At 38.1% G+C, this 16,335-nt stretch overlaps 1 protein-coding gene across 1 annotated transcript in view; it reads left to right on the forward strand.

Annotated features, from left to right (window-relative positions):
* ptgfrnb (prostaglandin F2 receptor inhibitor b) overlaps positions 1–15,147 on the forward strand; it is an 81,946-nt gene extending 66,799 nt beyond the window's left edge. Inside the window, exons 12-15 of the mRNA XM_088331802.1 lie at positions 6,542–6,728; positions 9,028–9,146; positions 9,231–9,281; positions 13,273–15,147. Coding sequence (XP_088187928.1) covers positions 6,542–6,728; positions 9,028–9,146; positions 9,231–9,281; positions 13,273–13,385 — 470 coding nt within the window. The 3' untranslated portion in view covers positions 13,386–15,147. The remainder of the gene's footprint in view (positions 1–6,541; positions 6,729–9,027; positions 9,147–9,230; positions 9,282–13,272) is intronic.
* The last annotated feature ends 1,188 nt before the right edge of the window (positions 15,148–16,335 follow it).

Consider the following 16,335-nt stretch of genomic DNA (forward strand, 5'->3'; position numbering starts at 1 on the left):
AATTTGGACCAGCCAATTCACCTGAAATGCATGTCTTTGGAATGTGAGAAGAAACCGGAGTGCCCGGAGGAAACCCAAGCAAGCACGGGGAGAACATACAAACTCCGCACAGGAAGGCCGGTAGCTGGATTTGAACCCACGCAGGAGGTTCCCATGGCCTCAGAACTGTGCCGCACACGCGCTACCCACTGCGCCGTGCTGGTCGATCGTGTTTGTATAAATCCGTGCTCAACAACCCTTTTTGAACATAATAGCTACTTTTGTTAGTAATTAGCACGAAGGGCTACCAGTTTAAAAAAATGTCTTAAAAAAAAAAAAAACTCATATTATTACTAGATAGATAGATAGATACTTTATTCATCCCCGAAGGGAAATTCACATTTCCAGCAGCATCCCTGAGCTGAGAACAATACAATAATAAAGCAAAAAGAATACAGTACAAATACCCAGTGTGACGTGCAAATGCCCACTGTAGCGTGTTATATAGAATAACTAAATAGTGCTACACAGAATACATATTGCAATAAGATTCGGTAATATGCAATGTAGGTGGTGTGGTTTACTGTGGGCTTTTACTCTGCCGGGTAGAGTTAAAGAGCTATGTTGTTATTATGTTATTACCAGGTTGTAATTATTAGACGAAGAGTTAAAATAGCACTAAAACATTGTTTTTAAAGACACTGATCATGTCAATGATTTTTTTCATGCCGGTTAGAAATCAAATTTCCTAGAAAATCATTGTGACCCATCCATGGTGAGCTATCGTCAAAACCAGTCTGTGGGCTACTTAGGTGCCCTTAGGGAGCTACCTTGTGACCGCTGGAGTAAGAGTTGCATCACATTTTCAGCAACTAAAATGAATGTGCCATAAATGACTAAAAGTGCATTTTCTTTTTCAACCACAAAAAAAATAATAAAACAGTAAAAAGGCTTAGGAAATAACAATGTTGTGAAGTCACTTCAAAGGTGAGGCGAGTAGTGTGAAGCTGCCTTTCACTCTGAAAAAAGATAGTGGTCGAAATAGGAGCTCTGGCAAGCTTTTGCATTTTCTCAAAGGTTCGTGTGTCCATCTGCTTTCACGTTTTTGCTAGCCACTAGCTAGACTTTGGCTAACGTTTACATGCTAACCCTACAGACCTAACTACAGTTGAGTATTTTTCATTTGTAAACACACAACTTATGTGACATTTATTTTCTCCATCCCTAAAGTCCAAAGTTGTGTACGGCGAGAGTTTAATGTTCTCTTATTTTTATTTTATTTCTTTGGCAAATATCCAAGTGTGACTTGTTTGTTGCATTAACCACCATAATCATTATCAATTCCCTCATACTCCCGTTTTCTTGTCACTAGTATGAAATGTTTGTTTATTGAAGGTATTGTTGGATACATTAATCAAAACATGACACAAAGAAAAAACTAATGCTGAGAGTGAGCATGGCTAAATATGGTCACCTTACGCCCCCTCCCCTAAGGAAATTTGACAGATCTATTTCTGCCAATCTTTGCTTAAAGGTTTGCACCGTATTTGCACTAATAACCCGGTCAGGCAAAAAATTCCAAATTTTTGGTATCCTGAAAGAAATATAGTTTCCATGCAAGCTTCTGGTAGGTCTAGGCACCTGTAACTTATATCTGTGACCACGTAAACCATCAACACGACAGAACTCAAAAAATTGATCAAAAGGCACATCGATCATTCCATGTAGTACTTTGAACACAAAAATTAAATCAAATCGAATTCTGCGGAGCTCCAAAAATTCCAAGTTCAGTCTTTGTAGTCTTTCCGGATATGACAAGTTGTGCATCCCAGGTATCCGCTTCGTATACCGTCGTTGAACTCCTTCCAGTAGGTTAATGTCCTTGAGTAAGTAAGGGTTCCACACAACGCTATTATATTCTAACCCGGGTCTAACATAAACGCAAAACATTCGAACTAAGAATGCTGGGTTCTTGTTGTAAAAGTGTCTGTAAATGTTTGATGCTATGTTATTGGCTTTGTTGGTAATTTTGGCGATATGCGTGATAAACTTTAGGTTTGAAGTAAGAGTGACACCCAAATCCTTATGTCCAGTAACAACATGCAAATCATGATCATTAATGTTATACAGCAGAACAGAACCATGAAAAAACGACTGTGCTAAGCATTTATGAGATGACAGTTGCAGTTGCCACTGTTCGGACCAAAGAAAAACTGATTTAATGTCATTTTGGAGAGAATCAATTGTTCCTGCAACCTGGGTTTTTGGTAAGAAAGCCGACAGTTTAGCATCATCTGCAAAAATTGAGATGTCACTACTTAGAATGGCCTCAGGTAGGTCGTTCACAACAAACAGAAATAATAATGGTCCTAGTACTGAGCCCTGCGGTACCCCACTACAAACTTCCAACCACGCTGAAAGAACATCATCAATTTTTACGCATTGTTTACGATTTGACAAATATGCAGTTATTCAAGCAGTTTTCCACTAATACCATAGCATTTCAGTTTTTGTAAAAGCTTGTTATGAGACACTTTATCAAAAGCCTTGCAAAAGTCTAAGTAAACAACATGACCAGCCATATTGTGAACAAAAAACATACTGGTAATATTATTCAAATGAGCTATCAAGTTAGTCATGGTAGAATGTCCGGACCTAAACCCATGTTGCTTAAACGTAAAAAGATTGTGCTCCTGTATAAATTTCCTATGGCATCTGAGATAATTTTCTCAAACACTTTACAGACGCAGCTAGTCAAGCTAACTGGTCTATAGTTGGCTGCACTTGTTGTGCTCCCCCCTTTAAAAATGGGTATGACAATAGCACTGAGCCAGTCCTCAGGCAGCTGTGAATCCTCAAAAGATCTAGAGAACAGGTAAAATAATGGTTCACATAAAAAGTCAGCTAGCTTTTTAATCAAGAAATTTGGAATTTTGTCAGGGCTGGCTGAAAATTTTATAAAAAAGGGACTGAATGACTGTTTAGTGCCAGAGCTACTAACAATTTATTTAATCAAAGCCAGGCTCTTGAAGGTTCTGCATGGAATTTAAAACGTACTCTCTGTCGCCATTTCCTGGCTTATAGTCAGAATTGCAACCTCAGTCAGGTTAATTATGATTGACGTGCAAATATGATCTTTTTGGGGGTTTAGGTTGGCTTTTGGACTATTTGAAACAGGCCTTTTCTTACTTTTACCATGTTCACGCTACACTAACAAAAAACTGTGATGACAAGCATGATGTCACTCTCCAATCCCCCCTCCCCTCACGGGGGGCCTTTCCTTCTTAACGTGTTGCACTTCCCAAACAGTTTTGCTGAAAGTAAGAAAACAGCAGACTGGTGCTTTAAATGTTTTTATAATGGCTCTTTGAACTCATTTGGGCATTATTAAAACATTCTTAATAGAGAATATGTTCTACTTGCAACTTTTTAAGGACACCTTAAACGACGCAACCCACCTTTAAAGCACAATAAACTTGTTGGTTTATTTTCTTTTTAGAGCCTCAGCAGCTATACTTAATTGCTTATACCTTGTTGGATTTTTTTCAAAGCATTCATTTTTTATCAGAATTTAATAAAAGTATTTACAATCAGAAGTCAAATATTTATAATTGTATGCCATTTATTTTAACCCCTTAAAGTTCCTACGGCCCGCCGGACTTTTGATAAACAAATATGTGTCCGTACGTTGTCACCAGTCACTGAAATACGTCATGCACAATATCATTGGAACGCTTTAACGATTTGGATTCAAGATTATGACCATTTCAAAATGTATTCAATACAGAGTCATCACAATCAGTCTGAAACAAGATACCCGAAAACTATAAAGCCGGCGTGCCTTACAAGTTATGTTTTGTAGCTGTCATCAAATTAGTTGAATGTTTGCAAAAATTGCCTCCTTTTATCTAGGACAATTCATAGAATCCATCCATGTAAAATATTTACACTAAATCAGACGATAATGCAGACAGATTAAAAAAAAGAATCCGCCTAAAACCATATCTGTTTTGTTGGACTTTAATTGCAGTAATTCGTTTTGCTCCAAAACTCCTCTTTAAATACAGACTCTGACCTTTTCATTGACACTATTTTCGACCAATAGCAGGTCTTATTCTACGGTCTACAGACAACATTTACCTAAACGGCCTCTTTGATATAACGGAGATCACCTCCTGTAGTTCCGAATATCTTCAGCGAGTAGTAGCCAAATCAAATGATGAGCGAAACATTAGTTAACCATTGACATTCCAACTTAATTTTATGCCATTTTTGTATATTCTATTCAGAGCCGAAAATGACCGTACACAATGCAATTCATGATTCATTTTTGCACCATTTTACACTTAAGTGTACATAATCATTGATTGACTTCAGAAAAGAGAAGTCAAACATTTACAACTCTTTCAAAGTTGCAAAAAAATAGCCACTTTCTAAATTGCCTAACCCTACCCTTAGAAAAATGTCTAAAATACAATACAAAATTTTAAAAGACACCAAGTCAGGATTTAAGTTATTTTGTCTCCTGTTTGCCCATGCTCGACTCATTTGCATTTAATTGCAAAAAAGATTCAGACGAGAATAAAAACCTTCAATTTCTGTGTGTTCCAACTCGATTTACTCAATTTTAGTAGCACTTGCAGCAATTATTTCAGGTTGGGACAAAACGTCACAGTCTTTCCTTTCTAAATAGACCAAAATTGTCCATATTTTCCAAACGGTTCAATTTACTTTGGGTACGTCTTGGACTAGGATTTTAGACTGTTACAGGAACGTTAAGGGGTTAAGCAAGCAAGTCAAGTCAAGTCATGTTTATTTGTATAGCCCTTAATCACAAAGATTCTCAAAGGGCTGCACAGACCACAGATTATTGCAAACCACAGATTATTATGTGCATGGAATTGTTTTTTTTTCATTTTTATTTGCTTTTTTTTGCAATTTATTTTGATGTGGTCGTTTGTTATTTGGACGACTGTTAACATTTTTGTTCCATCCTGGTTCAACTCTTGTTTGTATGGGTGCCAAATCTCTCTATTTCTCTCTCTCTTCCACTCTCTCTCACACTGTCTTCCACTCTCACACACTCTCTCTCACTTACTCATTCGCACCACAACTCCCAGGAATAATTAGTTCCCCTCTCAGCCAACGATTACATCCATTATCCCAATTCTCTCTCAATCCCAGTTTGCTCCCATTTGTCATCAGCAGCATTCTTTTCTTATGCTGCCGATGCATCACTTTTATCACCCTCATTGGGAGAAGAGCAGCCGCCCCCTACCGCCTTCTTCATGATTAAGCGGCTCAGGCGGTTCTGATGCGTGTGACGGTTGCGGGTTGTGCTCAAGATACAAAAATTTGCCAGGGCCCTTTGCTAATGTGCTTAAAATACATAAATGGCTCTAAACCATTGACGCCATATCCTTCTTGAAGGATGGTTTGGGCAGACACAAAATATTAATCAGCAATCCGAAATCGATCGCAGGTTTGATTCCCGGCTCCTCCGTGTTATATGTCGAAGTGTCCTTGGGCAAGACATTGAATCCCTAATGCCCCCAATAAGCAAGTCAGCGCCTTGCATGGCTGCATGGCCGCTATTGGTGTGTGAGTGTGTGTGTGAATGGGTAAATGTGAAGCACATTGTAAAGCGCTTTAGGAGGTCTTCATTGACTTGAAAAGTGCTATATAAATGCAGACCATTTACCATTTTTCTGCACTAATGCTCTAACTAATGCTAGACACGGCATAAGTATCAGCATCATCATTAGCATTAGTCTAAACTATTTGCCCTCTAAAAAGCGTTCTTCAAAACATAGTGCGGATTAAAAAATGTTTGAAACAAAATTTGTTTAATTAGGACCTGAACCACGCGCAAAAAGTGAAAATCCACAAAGTAGCGCCGCGCCTTCACTTACCTTGAGATTAAGTCAATACTGACTGACAGAAAATGGCTGTAACAAATTAACAAATGTAGAGCTACAAAAACTAACATACAACACTTAATTGCAGTTGAATGACTGGTTTTATTGTCATTGTCCCAAATACAATTAAATTGGAGGGCTTCTCCTTTCGGTGAAAGAAAGCAATTTAGAGTGGGCGGCGAGCTGCGCGCTAGCATAGGGTGTCCTTAGAGTGAGCCATGATAAAACCATCCCGAATGTAGCCGTTTCCCACTGATTGTAGCTACAGGTTGTCCTTTTCATCGCTAATGGACCTGGCGTTGGCAAGATGTAGGATTCGCAGCTATGGCTTAGGAGATTTGTTAGTGACGGCACCCCAGTCGCTTATAGAACCCGATAATAATTCAACTGAGCCCGCCCGGTGTTTGACTGACAGCATACACCAGTCACAGAGACAGTCACACCCACACAACACAAAGAGCCCTCCCTAATTTGTCCCCGCTGTCAAAACACAATGCACGATACAATGATGTCAATGACAATAAAGACAAAATCTCCCCAAGTCAAAGACTACGAAAGAGTGAACCAGCGATGACCGAAACCCCAAGTAGCGAGAGGTCTCTGTATGTCTAAGTGTGCTTGTTTATTTATTTATTGTTTTTCAGACCACCTGGCCTACGAGGTGCGTTGGTTCTTCACGCGACTTCGCGGCGGACAGACCACAACACAAGTAGCCAGCGTTGACCGCTTTGGTGTTGTAAGGAAAGAATATCGCAACTCTTCCAGTGATGTTTCGGTCGAACGCCAGGACACGCACTCGTACACTCTGAACGTCCACAGTGCACATGACAGGTAAGTGTGCACTGTTTTTTTTTTTTTTATATATATTACTCTTTTTTTTTTTCCCCCAATTGGCAATGAAATATTAATGTCATGCATAGGTAGTTCTGAATTGCTCGTAAAATAACATACAGTACCTCAGTACGATTCTGTATTTGAACAAATATTGGAAACACACAATATTGTGAGCTGAGTGGCTATCTTGGCAGTAGTCAACATTCTTTTGAGAGATTGTCAGTCCAAGGAAACACATTGAGAATTTACTGTGATCGGGTGTGTCTTATTTCCTTTGCACAAAAATTCAGGTGGTAAATAATTTACTTTATTGACCAAATCAATTAAAGAGCCAAGTTTATTTTTTTTAAAAACCTGACTCATTTTTTGGAGCACAACATACGTTTTTACATCATTATATCAGGAAGATGGATGAAAAATCATGTTTAGTTATTCTGGAGGGTGGCTACACACAACTTTAAGTGAATTATTTTTATATTTTTTGATAGCTGAACACACACACAGTTTTTTGTTACTAATCATCTACAGAAGAAACATGAAAAGAACACAAAACAAAAAGAGAATAAAAAAAGAAAACAAAGAAAGATAGAAGCTGGGATCTTAAATTGGCACCGTTTAGATAGAAAACTATGTTGGCTTAATTATTACGTTATTGTCATTTGATACAAATCCCCCTTAATGTCATACCGTCCAGCGGTCAGGGGTCCTCAAGGCTGGAGACCCGGACAGGAACCACGCAATCCAGTGTTTGAATCCATTCTTAGCTGTGGGTGGCTGGAGGCTTCTTTAATGTTGCCGGCTGTGTCCCACCTGGTTTGCCGCTGTCTTGAACAGACATGGGCTGGCCAGCAAGTTTCTCTGGTTGCTTGTCAAGGTGGGAGTGGATCAAAACCTTTTTGGTTGTGTGCATGCCAGGATTTGGTCCTGTGCTGCTTGTTTGATGGGACCTCTTAGCAGCTCGCAGGCCTCTTTTAAACTAAAATGCAGTTTATTGGGCACCCTGTCTCCCGGATCCGGTCTGGCTAGCAACCTTTGATTTAATTACTATTTAATGTATTTATGATTGTTTAGGTTAACATTTTATTTCTGTTTTAGGTATTTATGGTTGTTTAGTACACTTTTTATTGATATTTGGAGTATTTTGGAATGTATAGGAACGTACTGTCCTTTATTTATGGTGGTTGATGGGGACCAGATCATTTTAGCTAAAAATAAAATGGTCATACAATATTCGGGGTCAACAAAGGCTTCTTTCATCTCCGGCCAGCGTGTCCGGTTTTCTTCCAGAGAGCATCTGACCATCTTATGCCAATTCGCAATTAGTGGTGCAACTAACAACTATTTTAATTGTTGACTGGTCACAGACAATTGAAATGATTAGTTGAATAATTAGATCATTAATAATTATTTCTTAAATTTACACTGAAGCAGATTTAACTAGGCGACAAAGGATAATAAACAAAAGAAAAATGGGTACAATGGAAAATACATATTTTATTGAATGTACTGTGCATTCATAAATAAAATAAATGAAAATACCCTGTTTAAAACCATTTAGGCACAGTGCTTGGTCAGTATAGACATTCATCCATAAATAAACCTCTGTCCAATTTTTAGGGACAGGCAAAAAAATATGTTGACTCCTTCAGACTGCATGCATTTAATTTTAGATACATTTTTGGCATAGTCTGGGATAATGCTCAAGCTCTCTACTATAGCAAAAAATATGCATATAAAACATACAATGCATGGCATCTAAACCTTACTGGCTTAAATTAATTTAGTTAATTGCATCTTAACAAGGCGAATCAGACTGTCCGAGGGGCTTTCTTTGTAAATGTTCCTGTGTCACGGAGCTAATGCTATGATATGCAAGGTTTGCTTTGCAAACTTTGCAAGTTGTCTTTTTTGTGGTAAATATGCTCTCAAACTTTAGAAGCTTGGGAACGCGTACTAGATGTTGATGCTGTCTTTTCTGTAGGTTATCGGTCGAAAAAGAGGCGCTATTGCCCGAGAGCGACTCTCAGCAGAGATTGTATTCATCTAGAGATGCTACAGCATATTTAAAAAACGTGATCATAGAGATGGTTGGCAATGGAGTTCATTGGCATCTATTTCTATTATTGATTTTTGGCGATACCATCGACTAGGCGTTGCAACCCTAATTTCTATACACCTCAACAGCTTTTTATATATATTTGAAAATTATTCGAATGAAGAAAAGGAGCCCTCATGTATGAGTCGGTTTCTACCGCTACACACGATTGTAAGCATCTCAATGAATTCTGTATTGTAGTGACAGCGGGGAGTACCACTGTGTGGCTACCCCCTGGTACCTCTCCGCCTCCACGGGAGCATGGACCCAAGCCGGAGAGTTGACGTCCTCCAAAATCTTCCTGACAGTCCGATTTGCAGGTGAGGAGCGTGCGCACTCGATGTGACATTGCGGCTTCCATACATAGATTCACCAATTTTTCTGCTATCTGGTTTCGTTTACAGTATGGGAGTCCCTACAGTTGCCTCTCTTGTATGGCGTTTCAGCATCAATAGGTAAAATCTGGTTTATACACACTCACATTCTGGCCTCAAAAAAACAACTCTTTTTGTTAATGCACTTTGAGCCACACTGAATATAAACTGATCAATAAAATCTGCTTTGGTTGGCACTGGGGCCGCTTTTTTTGGGTGTATTACAGAATGCTGCAATATTAATGGAAATGTTGGCGTTTCTGTAGTCTCGGTGGGGGAAAAAATGACAGTACAGGCTGCAGTAGCGGTCTTTAGAAGAATAATTGCGACTAATTGTTGTTTTCACAAATTGACTGCGACAAATGAAAAGCTATAAAGAAAGACAAGAGTGTTTACAGCAAGATACAGTAGACACCCGGGATGCAACATGAATCTGTTCTGAGGTGAGGATTGCGAAGTGAAATTGCTGTACTGCGGGAAATAGAAATCCATGTTAATTAGCTCAGTACCCCTGGTCCCCCAGATAAAAACATAATAATAAAATAATATAGAGTAATATACATGTATCGGATTAAATATCATAAATAAATATACTTGTACAGGAACAAATTTCATTTTATTTGCCTTTGGTTTGACAAAACTTGAGCTGGCGGAGTGGTGTAGCAGGATGGGAGGAGATGGCAACAGCTCATTATAAATGAAACTGATTTTAAATTTTCCACTTGCAAAGATCGTCATGGCCTTAGAGGATTTCCCTGTTTTAATCAACTGCCCATTTTAAATAATCGGTCCTAATGTCAATTGGTTATCATGCTTTTGCTTCTTCCTTTAGTATCGCTGAAAGCCTTGTGACCCGTAGCAAATAAATAAAGTACAAAACATACATATTGAATTGCACTAATTTGCAAAGGCTTAACAACACACACAAAATTGTGATCTGTATTAAGAGAAAGGCATTGTGGGACGTAGTTCAGCCAATAGCATCTCAGCATGATGAACCATTAGCAGACTAGCATTTCATATAAAGACTACCGATAGCAGAGGATCTTAGACTAGGTTCACACTGCAGGAAAATCTGATTTTTTTGCAGGGACATGACCTGTATCCGATCTGTGGAAGTCCGTTTGAACGGCACCATTCCGAATTTTCTTCACATCATGCCACATTCATATGTGGTTCTAAATCCGATATACATCTGATGTTTTGGAATAGTACTTCTGTGCGAAAAGTTAACGTGTATTCATGCAACCTGCATGTTATCGAGAGGCGGTAAAAAGTGTAGAACTTAAAACTATGGGGAAGGAAAACACGTAAAGTTATGGATTGAAATAATATTTAGGGGGACAACTGTATTCAGCTTCCAGTAGGACAATAACTTTCAAATTTCTAGATATGCTTAGCGTGTGACGTCGTCCGTCTTCTTCCGCACATGCGGGACACCGGAAACGCATAGAAGTCACAGTGGGATCGCATTCAAGTCGCATCAGATTTCCCTGAAAAAATCGGAATTGAGCATTAAGCTCTGCAATGTGAGCTTAGCCTAAGACACGTAACTCGTCATGGGGCAATCAATTCAAATAAGCACGAATACCGCAAAGGGTTTGGTCATGTGAAACAATTTGTTGTTGATGTCATGTAGTGGGGCAAATGCTGTGAAAAGGGGCTTCAAAAACATCTTTTAAGATAGTCTTTTTTGTAATTAACATAAATTGCTAATGAAATGTTCTGTGCAGTTTGAAACGGGATACAATAAAATCAAATTTGTAAATTGAAGATATCCTAAGGTAAGGACTGCGTAACACGGGGGTCTACTGTATTTGGGTTAATATAAATTAAACATAAACATAGACACCGGTTGATTGTCTTAGGAAATGCTGTGCAGTGGTACGGAAAAGTATGTGAACTTTTTTCAATTTTTCACATTTCTGCTTAAAATCCCGATCAAATATGTTCTTAGCTTTTTCTAAATTACACAGATGGAAAAACCTGTATACCTGAACTAAAACCACCTAAACATTCACAGTTTTCCTATTTTTATAAGTATAGCTTGCAATGACAGTAGGGAGAGGAATAAATAACTGAACCTTTTGCGTGAGGTTACTCTAAGGAAAATTGTAACGTAGTTTCACAAAACAATTTACCATACTTCCCAATCAACAAACAAATCAGTCTTTATTTCTATCCCTCATTCACCAGAAATAAACCTCAACCGCATCAAATAAAAGCTCGTGAAAAGCTGTAAAGAGGAGTTAACTTCAATCTCCGATATGTTTTCCCATTTTATCTGTAAAGTCTTCTTACTATCCAGGGGTCCTTTTGCCTTATTGTGTACCAAATATTGCATGGACGACTGCTTCTTTCACTTCCACACTTGTTGTTTTTTTTGAATGAATATTTCAGACGACATGCTTCCCTGAAAGATGATATTGCGCTGCAGTGTGTACAAAGTAGCAACACTGGTGAAGCAGTAAGGAATTATTGTTTTTAGCTAGCAAATATTGTTTGTAAAAGCAGTGTTTCTCAAACTGAGGCTAGCGGGTCACCAATCAAGCTATGTTAAATAAATACAGGCAAATCATGCGGTTTTTTTTTTGTTTTTTTTCATCCTCCACTGAAATAAATGGATGTGGATTTACTCTGACAGTCATATTTTGTCAAGTGGATGCACAGTATAGGATTTATTAGATCTAGATATATATTTTTTCTTTTTATGTATTTATATAGAATATATAGTAAATCAAAATAGCTGTTTGTATCCAGATGATTTCATTCTGCGACAAAAAAATGTTTTGAATGAATAGGTAAAAAAGAGTGGAGGAAAATAATTTAATTAGCGCATAAATCTTTTATTTTAATTGGATGCCACTAAAACAAATTATTTTACTATTTATGAAAATTCTCATTTCATTTTTCAAATACAATTTTCTTTTTTTCCATCTTTTCAGGGAATATATTGTGTAATTAACTAACTTCATCTTAACAAAAAGTTTTTTAAAGATTTGTATTCCTTTGGGGGTTTAATAAGTAACTTTTATTTTTCCATTTACCGGTACAACAGTTCAAAGCAGATCATTTTTCAACTTAAAAATAATTATGTTCAATTTTCTTTGTGAAATCTAGTTTTTCTTTTTTTTTCAGTTTTTTTTTATGTAATATGAATGACATCTGACTTACTGCCATACAAACACTTAGTTATTACTATACGCCCGGAATACCGTATTAAGCCGTTCTTATATCGTTAGTACTACTTATGTGTAATATATATGTGAATAGCGTTAGAAAAAAATATTCATGTAAAGGAAAACTGAATTTGATTTACCTATTGATGCGAGTCTAGAGCTGGTTGAGTGGAGTAGCCGGTGAAGGCAGAGGGGTCTGGACGAGCGATTCAAATCAAAACTGTTCCACTTGCAAGGCTTGTCATGCTCTTAAAAGATTTCTTAGCTTTAATCACACCATTATATATTATATATGATCAGTTATGTCCATGATTAACGAGGGCAGTGATTTGTATACCTTCTTTAATCACAAGCTTTTGTTTCCATTGGTATCGTGATTTTGCTTGTATCTTTAGCACCACTGCAAGCTTTGGGACCCATAACGGATAAATACAGTACAAAAAATACATTAATGTCTTTATGAAGCACATTAGACCCTTAACTAAATGAAGATTGAGAAAGGTATTGTCGCAGGTAGTTCTGCCAATAGTAGCTGTTACACAAACCAATCGCTGAGTATTTAAGGTTGACCAATAGCAGACAGACATCAGAGAAACTAAAGTGTTTAGGCACGCAAAATAATTTATTGGTGATGTTGATAGTGTGAAAATGCTGTCAAGAGAGGTGGAAAACAGACCATAGACTGAAGTGAGGTTGCTGTATCCCGGGGGTCTACAGTATCAAATGACAAAATAATATATATTATTACGGTTTCTTTTTCCTATAAAGGTAGTTATGGTATTTTCAAGGTACACTTGTGGGTGGGATTTTGTGGTCATGGCACACATAAATCACCATTTTTATTGACAGTCCTGTCTAGAAATCAACTTTTTGAATAAATATCCTGTCCTCAGGTGTGGGCCTGTTCTCGCTGGTCCTGGGCCTGGTTTGCGCGCAGTGCTGTTGCCGCAACGCCGCACACACGCCGCGCTCGCGCAATAAACTGATGGACCTGGAGATGGACTGACAAATACTTTCCCCTGCACCCTCCAACTGCGGAGCTCCCAGAAAAGACGCCCCCAACGACCTGTGGGATACCCGCCTATTTCCCGGCAAGGGACGTTGGGAGTGAGACGTTTTTTCTTCAGGAGCCGAACTGAACCAATCGCGGTGGAGTAGCAGGGATTTTCCCAGATTTTTTTTCCACAGGCTATTTCACTGCCATGTAGGAAGAAAGGACCACTTACCTTCTAGACAATGACTAATGAAGAGCTCCGGCTGCCCTCGGGTAAACTAACGCTGCGTTTCCGATGCCAACAGAATGTTTTAGGCGGATCATGACGGGCTACCAGTACAACTCTTTGTTCTGTCCCACCGCCGACCGCAATTGGCCACACTGGGCCTCATTTTTGTGGCGTTTCCGGAGTGGTCAAAGAGAAAGGTCAACTTCCCCCTCGCCATAATGCACTCCACACCCTACAAGAAAGGCATCGTTCTAGCAACCCAGAGGGTTCCCAACTTAACAAAAGGACGGTGATTATATTTTGTTCTTGCCTCTTTTTTTTCTTTGTGACATTATTTTAAAGTGGGACTGATTTTTATTCTTCCCGATAAATGTTTTGTGTGTTTTGCGTGCACAGTGTCTGTGAGCATGCTTTTTTTTTTTTTTTTTTTTTGAGTGGCGGGAGAGGTTTTCAGGGTTACGTCAAACACTCCCAAAAATTGCTGTCATTCCACTACTGTAAGAGTCACGCATTCACCCTTCTCCCGACAAGAGTAGAAAATGAAATATTGATTTTAATTTGTCACCCGTACAGATTATTCCACCTTTCAACAGTGAATGCAGCCTCTGTCTTTGAATCTCTGTAAGATAAGCAAGGCTTATGTATTTCTAGACCCTTTTATTCTGTTTATCTTTCAAAGAAATACAGAAGACCCCAGGGATACGACATTAATCTAATCTGAGGTGGGGATCGTGAAATCGCCGTAAAGCAGGGGACAGAAACCTGTATTAATTAGATCATACGTTCCAAACCCGTGGTACCCCAGATAAAAACAATAAAATAACAAAATTATAGGGATTTCGACTTATGTGTAATATTTTTGTATATGTTCAAATATTGTAAACAAACAAGTAGTGGAAAAAATATATACTTTGGTGTGACGTGACTTGAGCTGGTGGAGTGGAGTAGAAGGTGGATGCAAGAGGTGAGATGAGACGTCGGATTCAAATTAAAAATTATTAGAGACTTAACTCGTCATATGCTTATACACCACAAATAATTTATTGTTGATGTCATGTAGTTGATTAAATGCCGTAAAGAGCAGCCAAAGAGAAATTTTATTACACACTGTAAAAGGTAAAAATGTCATAAGGCGGGAATAACGTATCCCAGGGGTCTACCATTTAATTTTTTTTCCAAAACAGGTTGCCGCGTTAAAAACAAGGGCATTGAATTTTACCCATTCAATGTGTTTGCAATACTGTGCTACTTTGAGGGACTTGGAGCTTTCTTGTAGTATTTTAAGCAAGCGGAACCGGTTTTTGAACTTAAGAGGGGCGTTTGTTAATTATTTTACACCCTCAGTCAGAGTCCTGATGGACTGCGCCTGCGGCAAAACAGAGAACTATATGCAACCATCCCTGTTTCATGTACTGAAATACATATTGTGCCAAACTGCCAATTAACAAAATGTCACTGACAGACATGCATTTCTTCACATTCTGTCGTGTACTGGCCATGAGATGCGTGTATGTCGTTTTTAATAAATAGATTTGTTAAAGAGAAGCATCCTGATTTTGTCGTGTTGAAGGGACACTAATATTTCATCACGAGTTATCGCTGTATTGTGGAATGCGAAACGAGTCCAACAAAGCACAAGGAAGAATGCAAACTACGGCCACTCAAATTAACCAAACCACACCATTTTTCTTCTATATTTTGCTGGGCCTTTTACAAGGTTTTTGGCTTTTTCGAATACCCGTAGCAGCAAGACTGCGGACAATTATAACCCCTCCTTCTCGGTGAGGCTCATATTATGTAAAACAAATAAATACTGTACACATTTCTCAACCTACGAGGATGAAATGCACGTTTATATACTATGAAGTATTTTTGCTTGTTGTTCAATATATAATGCATACATATATATATATATACATATATATATATATATATATATATATAGACATATATGAGTTGTTTTTATGTTTTTACCACTAGGAGATGCTAAATAACACACAATATTGTGCTAACTTACCGTTCTTCGGAAATGCGTTAAAGATAAAAGTGGCGGTCTCGTGACGTGTGTGCTTTGTGCGGTGCACACAAGATGGATTAGAGTTTGAATAAGACAGTGGGTGTTGGTTTGTTTGCCAGGGGGGAGTGGCCCCGGCTGGCACCCCAGCGCTCCATGGAAAATTACTTTTTGCAAAGGATGTGAGGCGTCGTTGTAAATGTTGGGCGATTTGCTTTTCATCAGCATGTTCTGGGTAGGAGCGATCCTGCTACATGTAGAAATAAATGTCTAAATAAACAAATGTCTACAAATGTGCCATATAAACAAATGAACGTGTAAACAAATCACATAATACCTAAATATCATACATTTAATTCATACATGCATACATTTTGTCATTTATTTATCTCAGTATTTGTTGTGTATTTTGTCACGTGAAGATGCTATTTAAATGAGGGGGCGGGTCAAACTGGCTGAATTTTTCACCTAAAGCTTATTTGCCTAAAAGAAATAAATACACGATGAAATACATGACAAAATAAATGATTAAAATATACAAAATAGACAAAGAAATACACAAGAAAATATACAAAAAAAGGCTATGAAATACATGACGAAATACATAAAAAATACACAAAAGATTACACACCAAAATACATGACAAAAGACTAAAATGACAGACGATGAAAATAGATGACAAAATACAGTACACTACAAAATACACGACGAAATAATTG

Source organism: Urocampus carinirostris, chromosome 3 (genome assembly GCF_059441175.1).
Source record: "Urocampus carinirostris isolate Australia breed hairy pipefish chromosome 3, RoL_Ucar_1.0, whole genome shotgun sequence".
In the NCBI taxonomy this organism is placed as follows: Eukaryota; Metazoa; Chordata; class Actinopteri; order Syngnathiformes; family Syngnathidae; genus Urocampus; species Urocampus carinirostris.